The 26,355-nt window shown below is 49.1% G+C and overlaps 1 protein-coding gene across 4 annotated transcripts in view; it reads right to left on the minus strand.

Annotated features, from left to right (window-relative positions):
- CACNA1H (calcium voltage-gated channel subunit alpha1 H) overlaps positions 1-26,355 on the minus strand; it is a 577,698-nt gene that overhangs the window by 27,600 nt on the left and 523,743 nt on the right. For all 4 annotated transcript variants that reach the window (XM_088464812.1, XM_088464813.1, XM_088464811.1 and 1 more), the window contains 2 exons: positions 16,761-16,894; positions 16,574-16,644 (listed from right to left, as the gene is read on the minus strand). In XM_088464812.1, the coding sequence (XP_088320938.1) occupies positions 16,574-16,644; positions 16,761-16,894 (205 nt within the window). The remainder of the gene's footprint in view (positions 1-16,573; positions 16,645-16,760; positions 16,895-26,355) is intronic.

Here is a 26,355-nt window from a genome sequence, read left to right on the forward strand (position 1 = left end):
CATACGTGTCAGTGTTACACCAGGAGCAAACAGCTGTATATGCACCCGGTTACGAAAGAGGCAGGGGTGTATCTATAAAGGGTGCAGGGTGTGCATAGTTTTATACTCACCTGTCCGTAGTGATGCTCTGTAGCGCTGAGTCGGCGCTGCAGAGCAGCAAAAATCACTGAGAAAATGACGACGGCCAATTTCCCGATGACTCGCGCATTTGCAGTCAATTCTGGGACTAAGCCGGAATCTACTGCACCACGGGACCGCCGGCGAGAGGAGGGCGGCCCGCACTGAGGGCCTGATTCAGAGCTGAACGCTCTGACCAGAGCGCTCGCTCTGAATCAGGGCCCTCCTACCTTTTTTTGGAGCGTTCTCATGGACGCTCGCATAGCTGTGGGTTACCACCCACAGCTATAGCGAGCGTCCATGATGATAGTCGCGATGGTCTTGACCATCGCGACCATCGGGCTTGCGACGGAGACCTTGCGGTAGGGTCTCGCTGCCGCAAGCCCTGGAGTGATTTTGGCTCTATCAGAGCCAAAATCACTCCCACTGACATCACTAGTGATGTCAGTGGGGCCGGCTTCAGACGGTAGGCGTTCCCATGGGAACGCCTCCGTCTGGCAGCCACGCCTCCGGCATGCCCACCAAAGGGGGCGTGCTGTCAATCAACATCGACAGCACGCCCCCTTTGGTGCGAGACCCGGAGCGACAGCTTGGCTGTCGCAGTCCGGGTCTCGCACATGCGCACGACGGAGCTCCCTCCGTCATTCGCAGTGGGGCAACATCAACCTGTTTGCGAGCGTCCTTTGCTCGCGAACGAGTCTGAATGACCCCCTGAGTCTGCACACTGGCCACCTCCTCTCTTAAAACGCCCCTGGACAGAGGGCATGATTCAGAGACGGATAGATTGGCAGAGCCACACCCTCCGTTCCCTATACCGCCCATCTATGCATCTAGAGACATAAGAGCAAGATACATCATCAAACCCCTGGGCGGCATGCAGGAGACTGGTGCACTCTTTTGAGAGCCGCAATTCAGGACTTCTGTCTGGATTCAGTATCTAAAGTCGTATCCTCTGCAATGTCATGTGCAAATATAAATAAGAACGTCTGAAAGTCATTGTGATCATCACATCTGCTCAGAGTCTGGGTTGGTCTCGATAGGATGAGATACAATCAGGAATGACCGGGGTGCGGTGGGTGACAAGAAAGGTGAATGCGAGTCACAGGAAAATACGAGATTGTAGCACAATCTACTTTCTGTTAATAAAGTCAAGTTTCAACTTTGGATGCAATGCAAAGCTAACCCCCGGAGAGTGAAGGACAGCTGTCATATATTCTACCCACACACACTTAATAAGATGATTGCCGAGGGAAGCGGCCTCTGTCCGTCTGAAGTCACTTGATATGCATTGCGGGAGGCCACAACGCCATGTCCTATTACCACAGCTAATTTAGTTGTATGGCACAAACTAGCAGGTCGGCTGAAGGACGCTGACAGAAGATGACAACGCATTGCCATGCTTCACCCATAGAGCATATAAAGTAGTAAAGATGAACTCAAATTAAGAAATGTGCCCCGTACACAGAAGCACGTCCCCAGGAAGGTGTCATTAGGGTCAGGATGAAATCTATATGTATATATAAGTCTTGGCGCCGCTGTCAGGCCTGACTGTGGGTCTGATTCACTACGGATCGCCAGGCTGCTTACAAACGCAGTTCAACTGCGACAGTAAGGTAGTGCGCTGAGATCGCAATGCAAACTCAGCACTACATAAGGACGCCCACTTTACCATACGCACATCCGTTATACTTGGCAGAATAGCGAAACCATCGGTACAATAGAGTACCATCGCAGCCTCACGCACACTTGCACAAGCCCTGACCTTACTCAGAAATTGCTAACAGCCATGCACGCTATGAGTCCTCACACTGCGTATGGCTGAAACGGCGTTGAGACGCACCGGCACGCCTACGTCTGCACGACCACCCCCCGTCACCACCCACAAACGGCACGTCCTGTCAATCACTCTGCAATGGGTCTGCGTAGTCTCTGCGATCGCAGCGTCTGGTTTGCGCACTGCGATGCATATGCATGCGCAGTGCGAAACACTCATCCTATTGCGTGCGTATTAGCAACTGCGATCCTTGCTGAAGCAGGCCCAGTGTCATTGGCAGTATTTACGAGTTTAATAACATTGCACCATGTTATGCACAGCTACTGTACGTTGATTAAACCTCAACCGGGACAAAGGAGCTTATTCAGAGTCGGTCGTGAGCGCTGAGCACTCACAACCGACTCGATGTTGCCCCACAGCGCATGCGCACGACGGAGCCAGCTCCGTCGTGCGCATGTGCGAGACCCGGCTAACGACGGGCGCTCCGTCGTTAGGGGTCTTGTAGCAGACGGGGCGAGCTGTCGATGTTGAGTGACAGCTCGCCCCATTTGCTGGGCGGGCCAGGGGCGTATCCGGCCAAACTGAGGCGTTCCAATCGGAACGCTTGCCGTTTTGGGGGGCGGCCCCACTGACATCATTGCTGATGTCAGTGGGGAACTTCCTGCTCGAACAGAGCAGGAAGCTCCCTGAGGCTTACAAGTGCCCAGACCCTACCCTAGGGTCTGGTCGTAAGCCCCGATGGTTGCGATGGTCTTGACCATCGCGACCATCACCCATGTCAGTCGTTAGAGCTGTGGGTGTTAACCCACAGCTTAACGATCGACAAGGAGGCGGCCATTCAGGATGCAAGCGGCCGCCCTGATTCAGAGCGAAAGCTTGCATCTAACGACCACCTCTGAATGAGACCCAAAGTGTTAACAAATAGATTGTAAGTTGTTTGTCGTGATTTCTGGGTGGTGAAACTGTAGTTAGTATAGGAGGCTGTTAGTGGCCATTTGCAAAGGACTGGAGGCTTTTAAGGTGTCAAATGGTTGATATTTGACTATTTTTTATTAATGAAATAAAAATGACAGTCAGAAGGGGTATTGCAGCAAATGCAAGTCGTTACAGACTAAAGGTGCCTACACACTTGGCGATGGGCTCACAATCCAACATTGTGTCCGATTTCCCCTTGAACTCTCCCCAGCAGCTCCCCGGCAGTCGTGGGCACGATTTGGTGTTAAAAACTGTTCAATGTGACTAACGATCTATCGTGCCTCCCAACTATTCCAGCGCATCGTGACTGAGATTGTCAGATCTGCCCTACAGCACGGCAGATCTGAAGATGCGATGTACGACCTGCGGGGACGCGCATCGGCATCGTGATCGTGATTGGACACTCACGATTTGGGCTTTTACACGATTTGTCGTAACGATGCATCGGAATTGAGGAAATCGTGTAAAATACTGCTAAGTGTGTGGGCACCTTAACAGTAACTTGAGTCTCTGAATCTGTATACAAAGTGCTACAATTTTTTTATTCCGTTCCGTTGTGGTTCACATACAGACTCAGGGCCGTATTCAATTTGAGGCGAAAAGCCGTTTTCTAGTGTTTTTGGCGGAAAGTTTTCGCCGATGATGTCATTTTCGCCTGTTTTGGATTTTACACCGTATTCAATTTGGAAGACTTTCCGCCTAGGCGGAAAGTCAATGCAATGTAAAAGGCGGAAAAGTTTTGCCTATGAATAGCAGGCGGAAAAAAGTGCAGAATTGGGGTTTTAGGGTGCAACGTTGCGGGAACCCCCCTGCAGCCTTCAGACAGTCCCCCAAAGATAAACTGTGTCAATTTTTACAAGAAAAACCACTTAAGGACACCCCAAAAAATAACTTTGAATTTGGGGGCGAAAAAAAAAAAAATGTTGGGGGACAAAGTTAAAAACTAGCGAACTTGACTCTGGGGGAGTCCCCAAGTATGCCCCAAGTGTTTTTTTCCATTGTAGGGACTTGTGGCAGGTGGATTTTTCACGTTTTTTTAAACTTTACTTTAGCAACTTTAAACTATGCTGACCCCCATTTTCAAGTACCCCAAATTTGCTGGGATAAGTTATTTTCTGGGAAAATGAATACTATTTTGCACCACTTATACAAAAACGCTATTTAGCAGCTATTGAGCCAGTTTAAAAACACCAAATACCTTCACCAAGCCAAATCGGGGGGTATCATAGGGAACCCCAATGTCAGAGCATCTTTTGGGGGGTGTCAGGCTGATTTCCCCAAATCTGTCAGTACTTTCCGCTTGTTTGTTTCGCCGGGTCCCGTTTTTCGCCTACTTTCAAATTGAATAAGGCGATACGCAGGCATGCGTGCAATATTTTTCCGCCCGCAAAACATGCGATGTAGGCGAAAAGTCCGGGAGGCGAAAAAGCATCGCGGGTCCGCTCAAATTGAATACGGGACTCAGTCGCACACAGTGTCACATATCAAACTACTCAGCACAGTCTGCTAGTACACCCTAGTCACATCTCATTGTGACTTTTAGACGCAATTTCATTGAAAACAGATGCAAAAATACGCCCAGCGCTAGCAGAGTCTGACAGGACCTGGCGGGACACTCACGCCAGACAAGTGGCACTGCTCGGCGTATTGAGGCTAAATGTAAGAGGACACATCTGTACTTCCCACACCTTCTCCAAATGGGTTCAACCGTCGCTCACAGTATAAATTGTGTCAGCAATATAGATAGGCATATGGCTACAAGGTTAATAATAAAACTAATAAATACGTGACACATGCTCCATTCTAGCCCTGATTCCTGCCAGGTAATTGCTGTACAGTGTAAACTAGCCTATAAAAAGTACAACATTCCATTTAATAGGATCATACACCAATTAGGCAAGCTAGATAGGTCTCAGGCAATTGTTGCAAGGTCATCATGGTTATAGTTATAGTACAATCTTTTTATGGTTTTCATGTGCTTTTATTTTGCTGCTAAGTATTGATCGCCCGCCGCTCTAACTCACTAAAGATAACATAGGAGCGTTGCATAATGGGCATTGCAATGAAGGACGCACAATTTATGGGCTTTTAAATGACCAGGATATATAATATAGCCCTGCATGTACCCTAGCTGGGCGTAAGCCCCCTGTTCTGCACGTGGGGGGCCCAGGTTGTGGTTGGCAAGTGTTGAGCTGCCTGGCACACTCTGTAAGTGCTGCAGACATAACGTTCCTCTCTGGGAGAGAGAAGTGCGGATACTGGCGCCCTCCGCTATCACCCTCAGATCCATTATCTCTGCGCCATCAGCCCACACCATAGCATTTCAGTCATTCCAGCACATAACACCCAGGGAGGCCTGTCGAAAAGGATTTTTCAGGAAGCTGTATGAGTGCCAAGCTGCTGCCAGGGCAGGAATGCCAGTCTTGTTCTCCAGCTGCTTGTGACTCAGTAATACCACATAAGACTGCCCGCTGGTAAATAGAGCATACCGGTCTAGATGCCATTCTAGACAGTGCCTTGTGGTAAAAAAATAAATAAAACACGGTGCTACATGCTAGTCAGCGTGTAATGTGCCCCAATCAAGTGCGGTTGACTTTACACAACCTGATATTCCTTTTTTTTTTTTTTTGCAGGATGATTTAAAGGAAAATCCCTGCTAAAATAGCAATTGTTTTAAATGTAAGGCCTCATGGTCATGTCGGCCACACAGTACCACCCGGACCCTCAGCTCCAGGCCTGAGCGATGGGATCACGGTCAAAGAACGAGTGACGCAACTGCGCTGGAGCCGAGAAAACAGATCCATTTTAGGGCCGCTGGCGCCTGTTTGTGCGGTCAGAAAATGACCGCGCAGCGAGGTAGATATCAGTTATACGGAGTCAACTTACAGCCAAATTTACCAACATGTCTGATAATGACTCCATTAATGTAATTTGGGTTATTATAGGTCATCAGAGGCAGTGAGAGAGGTGGGGTGTGCTGGGGTGTCCTGCTGTGGAGCAAAATGAAAAGAGTATCCCGGTATTCAAAACTTGGACATGTCCCCCGCAGACTTGGCCAGGAACCTTAGTACTGAGGCTTGGAAGATATCACGGCGGCCTTGTAGGTCACGTTGAGAACCCGCAGTGGAATATCGGAACAGCATCGCTGCAGGTATCACAGCTGGTGTGGCCAGCAATAGGCTGCTCGCATACTACGTACTTCCCTTCACTACAGAGTAACTGCAGAGAACCACAGACAGTGAGAAGTACAACCAGTGTGGAAAAACAGGGCAAATAATGTCTTGTGGCAGAACTTTAATGCCTGGGACACTGCCTGGAATATGGGGGCTAATGACAACTATGGCAATTAGACAATCCCATTGTAAGCAGCACACCACAGGGAGCCAGGCAGCACTGAATGGGTTAAAGCCTATGAGCTTCGCTTCCCATGCTGAGCCCGGCTTCCAGCCAAGTGGAGACAGCACCGCTCTGTATATTTGTCATGTGAAAAAATGTCATTCCCGGGATGCTGTCTAGCAGACCTGAAAGAGAACTGATGGCTACAAAGATCAACCCCCCGTGGCTGAGGGCTACGCCGGCCCTGCGTTCCCTGTGGTGTATTTGTAATGGTTTGTTCTGTTACCTTTATATAACTCTGCTTCTGCAGGGCCTGTATATGAAGGTTGCTTTGTGTAGTAACACTATATGATGGGACTGTAATGCCCAGTGATGCTGTAAGCGCTGGGATAACTTGTACATCACTCCGAAGCCTTGTAATGTGAGTGTGACACCACTAACCTGTACCTCACTCTGTAGCCTTGTGATGTGAGTGTGACACCACTAACCTGTACCTCACTCCATAGCCGTGTGATGTGAGCGTGACACCATTAACCTGTACCTCACTCCATAGCCGTGTGATGTGAGCGTGACACCACTAACCTGTACCTCACTCAGTAGCCGTGTGATGTGAGGGTGACACCACTAACCTGTACCTCACTCCATAGCCGTGTGATGTGAGCGTGACACCACTAACCTGTACCTCACTCCATAGCCGTGTGATGTGAGCGTGACACCACTAACCTGTACCTCACTCCATAGCCGTGTGATGTGAGCGTGACACCACTAACCTGTACCTCACTCCATAGCCGTGTGATGTGAGCGTGACACCACTAACCTGTACCTCACCCCATAGCTGTGTGTTGTGAGTGTGACACCACTAACCTGTACCTCACCCCATAGCTGTGTGATGTGAGTGTGACACCACTAACCTGTACTTCACTCCATAGCCGTGTGATGTGAGCGTGACACCACTAACCTGTACCTCACCCCATAGCCGTGTGATGTGAGCGTGACACCACTAACCTGTACCTCACTCCATAGCCGTGTGATGTGAGCGTGACACCACTAACCTGTACCTCACTCCATAGCCGTGTGATGTGAGCGTGACACCACTAACCTGTACCTCACCCCATAGCCGTGTGATGTGAGCGTGACACCACTAACCTGTACCTCACTCCATAGCCGTGTGATGTGAGCGTGACACCACTAACCTGTACCTCACTCCATAGCCGTGTGATGTGAGCGTGACACCACTTATTATTATTATCTTTTATTTATATGGCGCCACAAGTGTTCCGCAGCGCCTTACAAGGTACATAACCAGAAAAGTGACTTACAGTAAAATACAATACAATGAAGGACAAGGACATGGATAATATACATTGATACATAGGTGGCCATAACACCCACATAAGCAACAAAGCATAGGCACCAAGTGTTAGGTGTCCTAGTGGTGAGTAAGAAGTAGATGAACATAAAGTAAGGAGAAGCACAAGAGGGTAGAGGACTCTGCTCGCAAGAGCTTACATTCTGAAGGGGAGGGGCAGACAGATGGGCGTGATACAGATGGGGAAGACAGGGAGGAGGGAGCATGTAGTAGCAAGTTAGGATGAGAGCTGGAAAGCATTGATGAAGTAGTGGGTCTTGAGAGCCTGTTTGAAGGATTGTAGAGAGGTGGAGAGTCTGATGGGGAGAGGGAGAGAGTTCCAGAAGTGGGGAGCAGCAGTGGCAAAGTCTTGGAGGCGGGACTGGGAGGAAGTAATCAGTTGGCATGAGAGGTGGCATGCATTTGTTGAACGAAGAGGGTGGACAGGAAAGTGAAGGGAGATGAGGTCTGAGATGTAAATGGGAGAGGAGTGTGTAGGGCTTTGTAAGCGAGTGTGAGAACCTTGAATTGGGTTCTGAAGGGGAAGGGAAGCCAGTGGAGGGCTTGTAGGAGAGGTGAGGCAGATGTAGAGCGTTTGGAGAGGAAGATAAGCCATGCGGCAGCATTAAGGATAGACTGGAGAGGAGAGAGATGGGATTTGGGGAGGCCAGATAGGAGAAGGTTACAGTAATCCAATCTTGAGATGACCAGTGAGTGTATTAAGGTCTTAGTAGCATCCTGGGTGAGAAAGGGTCTGATCCTGGAAATATTTTTAAGATTGAAACGACAGGCCTGTGAGAGGTCCTGGATATGTGGTTTAAAGGGGAGGGAGGAGTCCACGATAACTCCAAGACAGCGCACTTTAGGGCTAGAGGAGATAGTTGTGCCATCAATTGATAAAGAAACAGTGGGAGGAGAGGTTATGTGGGAGGGTGGGAAGATGATCATCTCAGTCTTAGACATTTTAAGTCTAAGAAATCGCTGGGACATCCAGGAAGATATAGCAGAAAGACAGTTGGAGATACGAGTGAGGAGAGATGTCAGGGGAGGAAAGGTAGATCTGAGTGTCGTCAGCATAGAGATGATAATGGAGGTCAAAAGAGCTGATGAGTTCACCTAGAAAGGATGTATAGAGGGAGAAAAGGAGTTGTCCAAGAACAGAACCTTGCGGAACACCTACTGTGAGAGGATGTGGGGGGGGAAGATAGGCCATGAGAGGAGACAGAGAAGGATCGATCAGAGAGGTAGGAAGATAACCAGGAGAGGGCAGTGTCACGTAGACCAAGGGAGTGAAGGATTTGTAGCAGGAGAGGGTGGTCCACAGTGTCAAAAGCAGCAGAAAGGTCAAGGAGAATGAGTAGAGAGTAGTGGCCTTTGGATTTGGCAGCAAGGAGGTTGTAGCTGACTTTAGTGAGGGCAGTTTCTGTGGAGTGGAGAGAACGGAAGCCAGACTGAAAAGGGTCAAGGAGGGAGTGGGAGGAAAGAAAGCTGGTAAGGCGGTTGTAAACAATACGCTCGAGGAGTTTGGATGCAAAAGGGAGGAGAGAGATGGGTCGGTAGTTGGCGAGAGTGTTAGGATCAAGAGTAGGTTTTTTAAGAATGGGGGAGACAAGGGCATGTTTGAATGCAGAAGGGACAGTGCCAGATGAGAGGTTGAGATTGAGGTGGGCAAGATGGGAACAGGCACAGGGAGAGAGGTAGCGGAGGAGATGTGAAGGGATAGGGTCAAGGGGGGAGGTGGAAGGGGGGAAGGACTGGATAAGGGCCATGACTTCCTCTCCAGATACAGGGGAGAAGGATGTTAGTGTAGGTAAAATGGAAGGGGAGGGATGACCCGGCAAAGGAGGAGGTGTAGTGCTGGGGGACTTGTGGGATATGATATCGTGACGTATGGAGTCAATTTTAGATGTGAAGTAGGAAGCAAAGTCAAGGGCAGAGAGCAAGGAGGGAAGGCGAGGAGGGAGTGGGCAGAGGAGGGAGTTCAGGGTGGTGAAGAGACGCTGCGGATTTGAGGACTGGGAGGAGATGAGGTGCTTGAAGTATGACTGTTTAGAGAGGGAAAGGGCAGCACTGTAGGATGAGAGCATAAATTGAAATGGAGAAAATCTGCCTTAGAGCGTGACCTTCTCCACTGTCGCTCGGCAGTTCGGGAACACTTTTGCAGATATCTGGTGCATTTGGAATGCCAGAGTTGAAGTGTGGATCTGCAAGGGTGAGTAGTGATCGCCGGAGCAACAGTCCAAAGCAGAAGTAAGGGAGGTATTGTATAGGGAAGCAGCTTGGTCAGGGCAGGAGAGAGAGAGCAAAGGAGAGAGAAGCGAGTCAAGTAGGGAAGAAAAGGATACTGTGTCGATAGCCTCAATGTTACACCTAGTGATAGTGGCATTGGGAGGTAGAGGGGGGGAAGGGGAGAGGGATAAGTTAAAAGAGAGAAGGTGATGGTCAGAGGGAATGGGGAATTGGAATAATCAGAAATATCACAACGGTGAGTAAAGACCAGATCAAGCGAATGCCAACTCACATTGGAGGGTGAGGAGGTCCATTGGGAGAGACCAAATGAGGATGTGAGGGTAAGGAGTTTGGAAGCAGAGAGTTCAGTGGGGATATCAATTGGAATATTGAAGTCACCTAAGATAATGGAGGAAAGGTCTGAGGAAAGAAAGTGAGGGAGCCAGGAAGCAAAGTTGTCAAGGAATTTGGAGGGAGGGCGATGGGGGACGGTAAATGATAGCTACTCGCAGGTGTACTGGTTGGAAAAGACGTATAGTATGAACCTCAACTGTAGAGAATGTAAGGGATGGTTCAGGGGGTATAAGTTGGTAGGTGTAACCAGGGGATAGAAGGACGCCAACACCACCACCATGGCGACCCCCAGGCCGAGGGGTGTGAGAGAAGGTGAGGCCCCCAAAGGAGAGAGCTGCAGAAGTGGTGTCAGAAGGTGAAATCCAGGTTTCAGTAATGGGTGGGAACCAGTTTATTACAGACTGATCTGGCATTCCAGAGTGCACAGGATAAAGGGACAGAGTTTGTGGGAGAGATGTGAATGAGATTTTCAGGATTACTGTAACGAGTATGTGAGATTGATTTTGGGGACCGAGATGAATAGTGTGGAGAGATTGTGCGGTCACCAATGCTGGGAAGGGAACCTTTAGGTGGTGAGTAGGGAGGGGGCTTAACGAGATGTGTATGGAGGTGGGATGAGGTGGCAATGAGAGGAGGGATTAGCAGTAGGGTAGTAGGACCATGGTGGGCTAGAAGAGAATGCAAGTGTAGTAGTAGGAGAGGGAGGAAGGCAGACAGAGGATGGGAGATAAGGGAAGGAGAAGGTGAAGGAGGCAAGGGGAAAAGGATAAGGGTGGAGGAAAGGGGCAGAGCAGAGGATTAGGTAGACACCACTAACCTGTACCTCACTCCATAGCCTTGTGATGTGAGCGTGACACCACTAACCTGTACCTCACTCCATAGCTGTGTGATGTGAGCGTGACACCATTAACCTGTACCTCACTCCATAGCTGTGTGATGTGAGTGTGACACCACTAACCTGTACCTCACTCCATAGCCGTGTGATGTGAGCGTGTCGCCACTAACCTGTACCTCACTCCATAGCTGTGTGATGTGAGTGTGACACCACTAACCTGTACCTCACTCCATAGCCTTGTGATGTGAGCGTGACACCACTAACCTGTACCTCACTCCATAGCCTTGTGATGTGAGCGTGACACCACTAACCTGTACCTCACTCCATAGCCGTGTGATGTGAGCGTGACACCATTAACCTGTACCTCACTCCATAGCTGTGTGATGTGAGCGTGACACCACTAACCTGTACTTCACTCTGTGGCCTTGTCATGTGAGTGTGACACCACTAACCCGTACCTCACTCCATAGCTGTGTGATGTGAGCGTGACACCACTAACCTGTACCTCACTCCATAGCCGTGTGATGTGAGTGTGACACCACTAACCTGTACCTCAATCCATAGCCGTGTGATGTGAGCGTGACACCACTAACCTGTACCTCACTCCGTAGCCTTGTAATGTGAGCGTGACACCACGGAAAGGCATGAGGTAGATAGTGACTTATGCCTCACTGATATGAATGTAGGTTTAACAAAATTCTGTATATAGGTCAACATTCATGATATTGACATGAGAACGTTGACATGGTCACTATATCGGCTGCGGGATCCTGACATGTGAAAATGCTGACATTTTCAAACGGTAAGTATTATGGGTAGGCTACGGGAGGGGAGGTTTAAGATTAGGCTGCCGGAGGAAGGGGGGGGGGGGGGGGGGGGTTAGGATTAGGCTGCAGGAGGGAAGGGTTAGGGTGCTGAAGGGGAGGATTAGTGTTAGGCTGCAGGGGTAGAGCGTTTATAGTTAGGCTGCAGGAGGGGTAAATTAGGATTAGGCTGCGGTAGGGGACGGTTAGGCTGCAGGGGGAGAGCGTTTAGAGTTAGGCTGCAGGAGGGGTAAATTAGGATTAGGCTGCGGTAGGGGAGGGTTAGGGTGCTGAAGGGGAGGATTAGTGTTAGGCTGCAGGGGGAGAGCATTTATAGTTAGGCTGCAGGAGGGGTAAATTAGGATTAGGCTGCGGTAGGGGACGGTTAGGCTGCAGGGGGAGAGCGTTTAGAGTTAGGCTGCAGGAGGGGTAAATTAGGATTAGGCTGCGGTAGGGGAGGGTTAGGCTGCAGGGGGAGAGCGTTTAGCATTAGGCTGCAGGAGGGGTAAATTAGGATTAGGCTGCGGTAGGGGAGGGTTAGGGTGCTGAAGGGGAGGGTTAGTGTTAGGCTGCAGAGGGAGAGCGGTTCGGGTTAGGCTGCAGGAGCGGTGGGTTAGGATTAGGGTAAGGGTTAACCTTTGAATACAGGATTCTGACCATAGCGATGCCGTACCCAATCCCTTAACCCTAACCCCAAATGTCGACAATTTATATGTCGACATTCTGTCCATATCAACATTTCCAGCCGTAATCATAACTGTCGACATAATTGTCGACACTGTCAATGTCGAAATACTGACTGCCACCAGTTTAACCAATAAAATGGAAGCCTGTGTAAACAGCAAATAAACAATATAAAAAAAGAAATTTCAAACATCCCGATCCCAGAGAGATCTCGTTATCACCTTGCTAACGAGTAATGTAACTCCCACGCCGGCACACTATGATATCAGGGTGACTGCAAGCTCTTGTGCATGCTGTGTGCTATTCAGCAATGTGAGAGTTAAGGAACAGATGTTTATCTGATCTCCCAGTGTCCCCAAGGACGTGTTTATTCCTTATAAAGATGAAATCTGTCTGGTGGGGGAGCAGTATCCTCCTGCCCTGTCTCTGGCTCGGGAGAGAGGATCTAGTGTGCTAGTTTACACAAAGACATCTTAACTTAATGGAAATAAGTCATCCACGGATTTAAGAAAAAGCCTGACGGAGCGTGGCACCAGGAAGCATTTGTGGAAACCCTAATCCGATGCGCTTCCATGGTTACAGCAGTGGCCAAAACAGACAGCATGGAAACCCGGCATGAGCAACAACATCCAGCGACCGGGCTGCTGCTGCTGGCTGCATTCTGATGTTTTGTCCCTTGAGGCAAATGCTCATTGGCTAGAGGCAGGGGTCGGTGCAAATGACAATTAATTGGAGTCTGCACTCAGGGCCTGATTCAGAGCCGCTCGTAAGCGGGCGCCCGTTCGCTCCGAACGATATTCGCACAACTGTGCATGCGTATAGGTCGTAATGCGCATGCGCCAACCAGTCAGTGTGGTCGGAAATCGAGGCGTTTGTGGGTGGTAACAGGGGAAGGTGCTTGAAAACGGGGAGTGGTGATCCGAACGCAGGCGTGCCAAACAGTCAAAACGGGCGTTTTAAGGGTGTGCATAATTAACAAAGCAGCGTCATCGGCCACGTCACTTGGTTGTCTCTTAGCCTGAACTGTTCGCATGATTGCGGTAGGAAATTCCAACCACAAGCACTGCGAGCAGTTCAGACGCCTTTCGATGTACTCGATTAATCTAATAAATAGCGGAGATGACGTAGGATGCGAGCGGCCAGGGGGCGTCTTTACAAAATAGCGAGCGCATGTTTCGTTCGCTCAGACATAGAGGCGTCAATAGACCGCAAAGAGCGAGCGCTCAATTTAAATAGCCGGCCCCTTTTTCAGAACGAGCGAGCGCAAATAGCGTCCGGCTCTGAATCAGGCCCTCAGTCCCTTTTCTCCACACCTCCTGGGCCTGTACGTCCCATCAGTAACTGGGTTTGAGACTATAGTTATGTCACTGCTTCCAAGTGAGTTGATACATATAGATAAAGTGGTTTCCTGCGCACAAAGCTAGTAGTTTTCGGCAAGCTGCTAACACTCATAGGCTACCCTAAGCCCATTAATAATTGTTCAGGGAAATAAAGTAAGTCGTGTAGCGCTCAACTTCTTATTAACTGAATTAGATTGTTGTTAGTATATTTTAAGTGAGTAAAGGATGGTGCGTAACACTTTATGGTTTTATATAACAGTATTTACTTTAGGGTATAAAAACACAGTAAGTAAACAAAACTTGGCTTCGTATATGTCTGTATACAGTAGCTCAAGTTTCTTAGTTGTTATATTGTAACCACGAAGCTCAGATGTTTGTAGTCAATGTGTGGCCATAGGGCAGACTGCGGCGTCCCGGTAATCTGCCTGGTTAAATGAAAAAGTCCATGCACATACCCGTTGCAGCTGTGTTCACCTCTGGGTGGCGGGATTCGGTCCTCCTTGCAGCTGTAGCCCAGAGTACAGATGGTATTCGGTGCTCTGGGCCAAGCCTGGTCTGTCCACAGGTCCGGTCCCAGTAGTAAGTCTGGTGACAGGCTTACAAGGGGACCTAGGGCCTGATTCAGACCCACTCGCGAGCGGCTGTCCGCTCGCAAGTGGGTCGATGTTCTGGACTGAGCATGCGCACGACGGAGGGAGCTCCGTCGTGCGCATGCGCCAGACGCGACGAGCGAAGGAAAGTCCTTCGCTCGTTGTGTCTGATCAAAGGGGGCGTGCTGTCGATGTTGATTAACAGCACGCCCCCTTTGGTGGGCGTGCCGGGGGCGTGCCTCCCTGACGGGGGCGTTCCCACGGGAACGCCTCCCGTCAGAAGCCGGCCCACTGACATCACTAGTGATGTCAGTGGGAGTGATTTTGGCTCTGATAGAGCCAAAATCACTCCGGAGCTTGCGGTTGAAAACCTCAACCGCAGGCTCCGGCTCGCAATTTCGATGGTCGCGATGGTCACGACCATCGCGGCCATCAAAATGCACGCTCGTATAGCCTGTGGGTGGTGACCCACAGCTATACGAGCGTCCAGGAGGACGCTCCATTTTCATGGAGCCCGGCCCTCATTCAGAGCGTGCGCTCTGCTCAGAGCGTACGGCTCTGAATGAGGGCCCTAGACTCCGCAGCTGACTGACTGTGGTCTATGGGGGGCTAATCACACCGCCCCCCCTAAAGCAAGAGTCAAGATCCGCCCCTGGTCCACAGTAGTTGTTAATGTTAGGCCAAATTGTAATGCCCTAGTTCATTTTATTCTTTACAGTGTTGCCCTAGTTCATTTGTGCTCCATAGTAGTGCCATAGTAAACATTATACCACACAGTGGCGCCAGTTCAACTTATGCCACATTGTAGTGCCTCCAGTTTACTATATGCCACATTGTAGTGCTGCCAGTAAACATTATGCCATACAATGCCCCAAGTTCAAATGATGTCACCAATACATATTATGCCACATTGTAGTGCCCTCCAGTTCATGTTATGCCACATTGTAGTGCACCCAGTTCATGTTATGCCACATTGTAGTGCCCTCAGTTCATATTATGCCACATTGCAGCACTCCAGTTCATATTATGCCATATTGTAGTCCCTCCAGTTCATGTTATGCCATATTGTAGTCCCTCCAGTTCATGTTATGCCACATTGTAGAGCCCCCAGTTCATGTTATGCCACATTGTAGTGCCCTCAGATCATATTAAGCCACATTGTAGCACTCCCAGTTCATATTATGCCACATTGTAGCACTCCCAGTTCATGCTATGCCACTTTGTAGTGCCCGCAGTTTGTTATGCCACATTGTATGTATGTATGTTCATATGATGACACGTTGTAGTGCTCCCAGTTCATGTTATGCCACCTTGTAGTATCTCCAGTTTCTTATTCCAAATTTTAGTTTTCCCAGTTCGTACTATGCCACATTACAGTGTTCCCAATTCAGGTTATAGGGCACCCGTACATTATAAACATTCACTACATGCACCCTGCTTAACATTATAACTTCCACTAAACACACCACTCACTGAAATAGGAATGTCACTGGATAATGTCTTAACTAGTGCTCCATCCCTACTGGCAGCTCTTGAATCTTACATGACAGCCCCACATCTGCAGGGCCCCCACAGCAGCGGAGGTGCGGTGGGGATCGACCAGCTCGCCCCTGAGGGAGATACTTCCTAATGAAGGGAATTTCACTTTGAGTGGTGATTTTCTTAATTTCTAGACCCAATTGCCTAGCGGGGATTTTCGGAAACCTGATAGACAACTATATGACTCAAGTCTGGGACCCCCTAAGCCTCCAATATATTTGATACAGATAACAGGGACTGCACTGGCACATGTTTCATCCTCAGATCTGTGTGCCAAATACATATTTTGTACCATTAACACAAGAATGGTGAAATAACTCTGGAATCTGCTGTCGCTAGCCAGATCAATAAACAAACCGTGAGTATAAAATCAAATTTCTACATTATCATTTCCAAAGCCAAAAGCCAAACTATCCCCCTCCCTCCTGCCCAACAGACCAGCTTTTTGCCCTAGCTTTTAACTAAAGAAAATGGGGCGTGACTGAGAGGACAGGGGGCGTGGTCAGACTATATAGCAAGTGGCCTAACCTGTCCCAGGTCTATGAATACATTATATTCATGTTATTCTTGTCTACATGTGGATTCGAGGTCACCTGATGGCAAGCCTAACTCTAATCACAGGACGCGGTGTAGTAGGACAGCTGGTTACCTGTGGCAGAGCTTGAACAACCGTATCCAGCAGGGCCCGCATCCCGGTGGCCATCTTTAATAGCTTCAACACTGCAAGGACAGGGAGAGTCACATGAACACAGGGTAACAGCGGGGAACATTACTCAGCTGTGTTGCCCCCCCCCGTTACTGTTACATGAGACAGGATGCACTGCGAGAGTCCTTACCTCGAGCGATCCGCAGCACCCTCATAATGCGTATAATAGTAGGATTGATGGGAAGAGAGGCGTTGATTTCAATCTCCTCCAGCGTGATTCCCATGATGGAGAGGAGCACGATAGCCAGGTCCAGCTGGTTCCACCTGCAAATGACATTAGGGTTATCAGCCATGCACAGAGATAGATGAATGGACAGGGATATGATGTGGGAAAAGTATCCGGCTTGCTGAAGCTCCTGATCACTGGCCACTGAGGTATCCCAGATAAACCATAAGTACCTTCCTATGCGTTCTGGTACTATGGGCCTGATTCAGAGGTGGATGCAGCTGCAATGGCGGCTTCTTCTTTTGTCGCAGTCGCAATTGCGTCTTTATGCTAATTCCGCAAATAATCTTCTGACTGCGGTGCCACCACGGTGCCCATTAAGACGCACCATCGGTCATACCATCTAAGTTTGCTCCAGTCTTAGGGCCTGATTCAGTAAGGATCACTATAGCAATCACAAAAGTGATTCGCGCGCAGTCTCACTGCAAAGATATGCTAATGACTGTAATCGCAATGCCATACCCAGCACAACACAAGGACGCCCACTTTACCTTACACACAGGTCTGTAATACTTAGCAAGTCTGCTAAACCATCGGTAACATGGAGTACCATCGCAGCCTCACGCACACTTGCACAAGATCAGACCTTACTCAGGAATTGCTAACCTCATAGCATGCAGTGAAAGCCCGAGCTGCGTATGGCATCGCAATGGATAATTTATGCACGCCATTGTAACAGCGTTCAATCGCACTGGCACGCCTGCGTCTTGCCGACCACCCCCACAGTCACCACCCCCAAAACGGTGCTTCCTGTCAATCAGTCTGAGATGGGTCTGTGCAGTGACTGCGATCGCAGTCCCAAGCACAGTGGAGTCTTCGCGCACAAAAGCATACGCAGAACGCAACAATCAGCCGATTGCGTGCGTAATCGCAGCTGCAATCAGTAGTGAATCAGAATTGCACGTTAGACAAATGTTAATAAATAGGTTAATAAATTGGTCCACCATTAAAAGCTTATACCCAACAGCATAGCAATGTAAACATGTCATGTTGTGTCCATGTTTGGGTGCTATTACATACAGTGCATTAGATAGCTGCAAATATATATGTAAGGCCACTTGTATGTTAAGTTTACTGGCCCTTTGTATAGTGTAAAGAAATTGCTCCTATACTCTAATAATTAGCTAGATAATTACTTACAGGTAAATGGATTGCCCCAATAATTGGTGATTACAGATGAAAAATCAATAGCTGGCTGGAAATAACATTGCATAAAATCAGCCGCCTGTCCGTTACTATCAGAACAGAGGGCCTGATTCAGAGCCGGACGCTATTTGCGCTCGCTCGTTCAGAAAAAGGGGCCGGCTATGTAAATTGAGCGCTCGCTCTTTGCGGTCTGTTGACGCCTCTATGTCTGAGCCAGCGAACGAAACATGCGCTCGCTATTTTGTAAAGACGCCCCCTGGCCGCTCGCATCCTACGTCATCTCCGCTATTTATTAGATTAATCGAGTACATCGAAAGGCGGCCGAACTGCTCGCAGTGCTTGTGGTTGGATTTTCCTACCGCAATCATGCGAACAGTTCAGACTAAGAAACAACCAAGTGACGTGGTCGATGACGCTGCTTTGTTAATTATGCACACCCTTAAAAGGCCCGTTTTGACCGTTTGGCACGCCTGCGTTCGGATCTCCACTCCTCGTTTTCAAGCACCTTCCCCTGTTACCACCCACAAACGCCTCATTCTGTCACTCAAATTAGCAGGCATTCGCAATTTTGCGAACACACGTTTTCCGACCGCACTGACTGGTTGGCGCATGCGCATTACAACCCATACGCATGCGCAAATGTGCGAACATAGCTCGGAGCGAACGAGCGGCCGCTTATGAGCGGCTCTGAATCAGGCCCAGAGTGAGGACATTGGTTCTTACTAAATTACTCCTAATAAGCGTCAGTTTGACACCTTAGACCAGTGCTTGGTAAGATGATGTATTTAGGGCTCCAAATGTTAGAAAAGATCATCAGATGGCTATTCCGCCCTGTCCGAGGCTCTGGGATTAGCAGGGACACATGTAAATTAGTTTTATATCAGTCTCTCGGCCCTCGCTGCGAGGAATTCTAATTAGTGCATCAGTTGTGCATTGTTCTGATGGGGGAAAACTGCAGGAAGATGTGGCTGAGATATTACATGGAGTCCTAACGCTAACGAGTAGTCACGCATACTGTACAATGTCATTTACTTGGTAACACTGGCGCAGACTGCTATGTGCTGAGCTTTGCCAACATCATCAGAACTATGAAAACTCTTGGGGCAAAATTTACTAAGCGGCGGTTTGGTGGCGGGTTCTATTCTATTCTGTTCTAAACCCCGGGGGTTTGGTGGCGGTTTTGCAGCGGTTTCTAAATGACAGCCCTGTTCTATTGTATTCTAAAATGTGTTTTGACTGTGGTTTGGTGGCGGTTTTGCTATTTTGCTATCTGCAGATTTACTAAGGCCAAAACCGCTGCAAAACTGCCTTCAAAACACATTTTAGAATAGAAGAGAACAGGGCTGTCATTTAGAAACCCCTGCAAAACCGTCACCAAACCCCAGGGTTTAGAACAGAATAGAACCCGCCACCAAACCCCCAGGGTTTAGAACAGAATAGAACCCGCCACTAAACCCCCAGGGTTTAGAATAGGATAGAAACCGCCGTCAAACCTCCGCTTAGTAAATTTTGCCATTGGTGTCTATTCATAAAGACTGGGGGCAAAATTTACTAAGCGGCGGGTTAAACCCTGGCGGTTTGGTGGCGGTTTGATGGCGGGTTCTATTCTATTCTAAACCCTGGGGGTTTGGTGGCGGTTTTGCAGCAGTTTCTAAATGACAGCCCTGTTCTATTCTATGCTAAAATGTGTTTTGACGGCAGTTTTGCAGCGATTTTGGCCTTAGTAAATCTGCAGATAGCAAAACTGCCGCCAAACCGCAGTCAAAACACATTTTAGAATAGAATAGAACAGGGTTGTCATTTAGAAACCGCTGCAAAACCGCCACCAAACCACCGGGGTTTAGAACAGAATAGAATCCACCGTCAAACTGCCGGGGTTTAGAACCCGCTGCTTAGTAAATTTTGCCCCGGGCAATCACCAGGGAGTGTTGTCCAGCTCCCTGGCTATACTAGTTCTCAGCGGTAAGGAGATGTCTTAGGGCGGAATTCAATTGTATTCGCAGCCCGCATCTCCCGTCTAAAGTGACAGGAGATCGCGGGCCGCTATACAATTGTCCAAGATGTTCACGCTGATCGCGCCCATAGAGGTCAGGTTTAGCCGCGTAAAGCAGCTAAACCCGACCAAAGTGCTGGGCGCGATCGCGAAAAGTGATGTTTGGGTGCCCAAACATCACTTTTCGCACATTTCAGCTCTCATCCCCCAGGGGCTGCGAGCTGAAATATAGCGCTGGCAGCTCATCATGCCCGACAGGAGCAAGAATTGAATAGCTCTGTCGGGCGCGATAGCGGCTATAAACAATTGAATTCCGCCCTTAGTGCTTTGGCGGCTTGCCATATCACCCCTTTAATTTGGGACACGTGAATTACACAGGTTCTGTGGCTGATTAAAACCAGGTGAAATGGAATTTTTAAGTCAGCCAGCCACAGAACCTGTGTGATTTATATGTGTCCCAAAGTAAAGGGATGACTATATACTCGTATATCAGAGAGATGAAGGCGAGGCAAGGAGGGAATGCTTATTGCAGTCCATTGCTGGGGACGGAAGCAGCGTACGAGTGCTAGCTGTACAGTAATAAATAGCAGGGTCAAGCAGGAGGACAACTGGTGCAACTAGTAGATTACACTCACTTTGGGACTGGAGCTGAGTCTGATATGGGGGCGGGACTAGGCACCTTGCATCATCAGGCCCCACCATCAGTTGCACAGACCTCCTCACAGACCCGCGAATTACGGCATAAGGGCCACAAGGGGATGATCGCAGTCCGGGGGACCACGGTCAGCAGAAAAAAAAACATTTGGTCCATCAGGTGTGATTTCTAAGTACTCAGAACCCCAACCACCCCCCCCTTCCCACTCCGCCTGCTCCACTGCATGGCCCTCTCTTGGGGTCCTAAGGTGCCCAGTCATACAGCATTTTGTTTCTCACAATGCAATCATATTGGATGAGAAATTAGAATGATCTCTGATTCAGACCCGGTCGTAAGCGCTGAGCGCTCGCAACCGGGTCGATGGTGGCCCACAGCACATGCGCACGACAGAGCCGGCTCCGTTGTGCGCATGCGCGAGACCCGGCTAGCGACGGGCAATTCGTCGCTCCGGGTCTTGCACCAAAGGGGGCGAGCTGTCGATGTTGAGTGACAGCTCGCCCCCTTTGGTGGCCGGGCGGGCCGGGGAGGTGGCTGCCCAAACGGAGGCGTTCCCATGAGAACGATAAACGAGACCCTACCGCAAGGGTCTTGTTGCAAGCCCGATGGTCGCGATGGTCTTGACCATCGCGACCATCATCATGGCCGCTCGCTATAGCTGTGGGTGGTCACACACAGCTATGCGAGCGGCCAAGAGGCTGCTCCAAAAAAAAAAGCCCGGCCCTGATTCAGAGCGAGCGGCTCTGAATCAGGCCCTCTGTGTCTGCGACTTTATGCTGATGATAGTATAAGCCCTTCCCCTGGTGTACAAGGACAGGGACGCCCACATGGAGAGTCTTTAGATGTAACCATCGGATGCACCATTGAAGCTTGCACCGCCCCATCCTAGGTGCAGAATCTGAAGAAATACTGTGACCTGTCCACGCCACTCCCATGACGCACCCATAGAACGGTGCATCTTCATGTGTCTGAACCACCACCGCCCAGAAACGGGGAATACATTTCCAATACATTTCTGAGATCGCGTGTCTCTATGCGCACACACACCATAGGCCCAACCAGCAGCGCATCTTTTTAGGTACATATACACGTATGTTGTTGAAAAACGTCAAAAATTTAGTGCAAATTTCGGCTTTGCGTGCGACTCATAATCAGCCCCTAGTACAGTATATGGGTAGGCAGATTGTACAATCATCATTTATCTGTTAAGGGGTGGAGCGAACCCGTCCCGTTTTCCGGGAGTGTCAAACCCAGGGACTCCGTCGACTGACACAGTTTCCTCTGCCTCGCAAGCCGGCCAGCCCGAGTAAGCTCAGGCTTACTCAGCTGGCTGGCGGCTCGGCGCCGTACACCATCGCTACCATCGACCACTGACGGTCACGATGGTGATCCCAGCCTGCGACTTCGGTCGCAGTGTTGGGGTCGCAAATGTAGCAGGGGGTGACACACTCCTCTTGCTACATTTGCATATTTACAAAGACAGAATTAGGAGGGTATAGGGACAGAAGTGCAGGCAAAGCCGAGGATTGAGACGTTTTTATTACACTGCGCATGCGTATGAGTCATACCGTGCATTTGCCAGGTTGGATTACCGATGGCGGTCGCAGTGGGGACTTGGACACAGTGTAATTGACAGTCAGGGAGTGCTTGTTGCAAGGCAAACGTGTGCATGACAAGACCGATATGGGGGGTGTCAGCCTGCAAACATGAATTTGTACGCAGTGGTAATGGCTTTGCGGCTTACTTGCGACGGACATTCTGTTGCCCAGATCATCGATGGTGCGACTGTCTTTGTATGAAAGTGGCGGATGTCACAATGCATTAGGAGGCTCCTCAGTACAAATTCCTGCAACTGCGACATTTGCATATTTTCGCACAACCGCTGAGTACAGAATCGCAGCCACGAAGGGATTTTCTTGCACCCCTGAATCAGGCCCTGGGTTACAGGGACAGCCACATTCCCTTTGAAGTGTCACTACATCTCCTACAGTACGTGGCACTAGGAAATGACTTTGTCTGAGCTTGGAGGCGACGTTTGTGCGATCCCACAGGGTTCTATAACCCGTCCGTTACTTATCTCGCTGTAAAAAGCTCAAAGTATTTATTCACAGCATTTAACATCTCAAGGTGCCTTTTACACGCGAGGTAAGCATTGGCTCCGCACTGCGGTATGGCTGCCGGTCCATTGTGAATCCATTCAGGGCTGATCCAACTAATAAAGAGGTTACTGACTCCTGGCCTATCGCCCTTGCACAGACTAATGATATATTTCTTTCTCAGCCTCACAAAGGGCTGACAATAAACTCGGCTCCCTGAGAATTTAATACACCAGTAAGAGGAACATAAAGGTGTCAGGATGTTATAGATGAGCTGCGGTAACGTGTTGGATGCATCATAATCTATTGGAAAGACAGATAACATAACCCGTTTATGACATGGGGAAATTAGAGGAAACATTAATGCCAGAATTATTGGCACCATAAGCAGGTCCAGGCTGAGCCAGTGCAATTGTGTTGTGTGACGGAGTGCCCGATTCCGATCCGGAAACCCGGATGTTCTACGCAGACCGAGCTATTTCCACTTTGCGCAAGAATATAATCCTCTCTGCGCACACACAGCGACTGAATTGCGATTGCGGCCACAAAGAGGATTCACTCGAAAAGTGATTGACAGGTAGTCGGCATTTGGGGGAGGAAACGTGGGCCGGCTACAGAAACGCAGCGTGACCGGTCCAAACACTGTTTTCTGGGCGTGCATAAATTAGCCACTGCAATCTTGCTCGCAGATGGAGAGCCCTCTATGTGTCTGTAGAGCTGCTCTGTTTGAGACAGGTCAGACTTACTCAAAAGATCCATGGGGCCCGATCTGTGTCGATGTTTCTGATGTTTACGTTATTGCATGTCATCAGACGGATATGAGAAGGCAGCAGTGGGCATCCCTATGCTCAGGTGAACCTCTGAGTCATTAGCATATATTCACAATTGCGGAACGGGGGAAATCACAAATTCAATGGAAACTGCTTCCGTATTGGAATTTACCTGTTCTACCCACAGCCCATTATGACACAATGTAATATAACTATTAACTGCCACCATCACTGGGATGGAACCATCCTATAATATAGCTAGGTAGCACAGAGGCAACAAAAGTCCTCGATACAGTGGGATGGGATAGAGCATGGGTCTTGTGGTCTCTCAGTGGGATGGGGAGAAGAATGAGTCTTGTGGTCTCTCACTGGAATGGGCTAGGGCATTGGCCTTCAGGTTTCTCAATGGGATGGGGAGAACATGGGTCTTCAGGTTTCTCAGTGGTATAGGGTGGAGAATCAGTATATTGCTCTCTCAGTGTAATGAGATAGAGCTTGTATTTTGTGGTCTCTCATTGGGATGGGAGAGAATGGGTCTTGTGGTCTCACTTTGGGATTGGCTGGAGCGTGAGTCTTCTTGTCTGTCAGTAGGATGGGTTGGAGTTTGAGTGTTCTGTTCTCTCAATGGTATGGACTGGAGCACGCATCCTGTAGGCTCTCAGTGGGATGGAGTGGAGAATGAACATGGGTCATCTGTTGTCTTTGTGGGATAGGGTGGAGCTTGGGATTTATTGTGTTTCTCAGTGTAATGGGATGGAGGATGGGTCTTCTGATCTCTCAGTGGAATGCGGTGGGGCATGAGTCTTGTGGTCTCTCAGTGGGATGAGGAGGAGCATGGGTCTTCTGGATTCTCAGTGGGGTATGGGCTTTCTAGTACAGGTGTTGTGATATATATTATAATTAAATAGATGTGTCCAAGTATGTGGTGACTGGGGTGGGAGAGTGTAGCCACTGTTGTCCCATTTTAAGTCCAACTCTAAGATGTCAGCCTTTGTTTCTGCTAAGTACACATGTAAGTGTATGAGAGAGCACATGTAAGTGTATGGGAGTGCACATGTAAGTGTATGAGAGCGCACATGTGAGTGTATGGGAGTGCACATATACAGGTAAGGGAGTGCACATGTGAGTGTATGGGAGAGCGCATGTGAGTGTATGGGAGTGCACATATACAGGTAAGGGAGTGCACATGTAAGTGTATGGGAGTGCACATGTGAGTGTATGGGCGTGCACATATACAGGTAAGGGAGTGCACATGTGAGTGTATGGGAGAGCGCATGTGAGTGTATGGGAGTGCGCATATATGTGTAAGGGAATGCACATGTAAGTGTATGGGAGTGCACATGTAAGAGTATGGGAGTGCACATGTAGTAAGAGTCTCTTGGGAATCACTGTGTAGGACCCCTAGAACCACTAAGGTGAGGTCTACTGCCAATACTGCCACATCAGTTGTTCCCATTTAACACAACATGTTCACCGGTACTTAGGCGGCCCCCTGGTCTTATACTCGGAATAGTAGAGGCTTACACGGTTATCCTAAGGCCACAGGATGTTATGCGACTGATGGATACCGACAGGGTGAGCATCTTTGAAGATAGACAAAGGTAGCCAGTAGGTGGCCTCGATTGCCGGGATGCGACCTTGAGGGTCGAGGAGCAGCTTTGCCAGTCGAGGTGTGGCTTGAGTGCCGATATGAGCGCAGAGTCTGAGCTGTGGTCTTGAGGGCCGAGATGCGGCTAATGAGCCGGTTAGTATTCAGGCTGAGATGCGGCCTTGAGGGCCAAGATGAGTACAGACTGTGATGCTGCCTTGTGGGCCGAGGTGATGGAGAGCCCATGTAAGTGTATGGGAGAGCCCATGTAGGTGTATGGGAGAGCCCAAGTAAGTGTATGGGAGAGCCCATGTAAGTGAAAGGGAGTACACATGTAAGTGTATGGGAGTGCACATGTAAGTGTATGGGAGTACACATGTAAATGTATGGGAGTGCACATTTAAGTGTATGGGAGTGCACATTTAAGTGTATGGGAGTGCACATGTAAGTGTATGGGAGTACACATGTAAGTGAAAGGGAGTACACATGTAAGTGTATGGGAGTGCACATGTAAGTGTATGGGAGAGCCCATGTAAGTGTATGGGAGAGCCCATGTAAGTGTATGGGAGTGCACATGTAAGTGTATGAGAGAGCACATGTAAGTGTATGGGAGTGCACATGTAAGTGTATGGGAGTGCACATGTAAGTGTATGAGAGCGCACATGTGAGTGTATGGGAGTGCACATATACAGGTAAGGGAGTGCACATGTGAGTGTATGGGAGAGCGCATGTGAGTGTATGGGAGTGCACATATACAGGTAAGGGAGTGCACATGTAAGTGTATGGGAGTGCACATGTGAGTGTATGGGCGTGCACATATACAGGTAAGGGAGTGCACATGTGAGTGTATGGGAGAGCGCATGTGAGTGTATGGGAGTGCGCATATATGTGTAAGGGAATGCACATGTAAGTGTATGGGAGTGCACATGTAAGAGTATGGGAGTGCACATGTAAGTGTATGGGAGAGCCCAAGTAAGTGTATGGGAGAGCCCATGTAAGTGTATGGGAGTGCACATGTAAGTGTATGGGAGTACACATGTAAATGTATGGGAGTGCACTTGTAAGTGTATGGGAGTGCACATGTAAGTGTATGGGAGTACACATGTAAATGTATGGGATTGCACTTGTAAGTGTATGGGAGAGCCCATGTAAGTGTATGGGAGTGCACATGTAAGTGTATGGGAGAGCCCAAGTAAGTGTATGGGAGAGCCCATGTAAGTGTATGGGAGTGCACTTGTAAGTGTATGGGAGAGC

This window comes from Taudactylus pleione, unplaced genomic scaffold, assembly GCF_031769625.1.
Source record: "Taudactylus pleione unplaced genomic scaffold, aTauple2 ptg000061l, whole genome shotgun sequence".
Taxonomy (NCBI): Eukaryota; Metazoa; Chordata; class Amphibia; order Anura; family Myobatrachidae; genus Taudactylus; species Taudactylus pleione.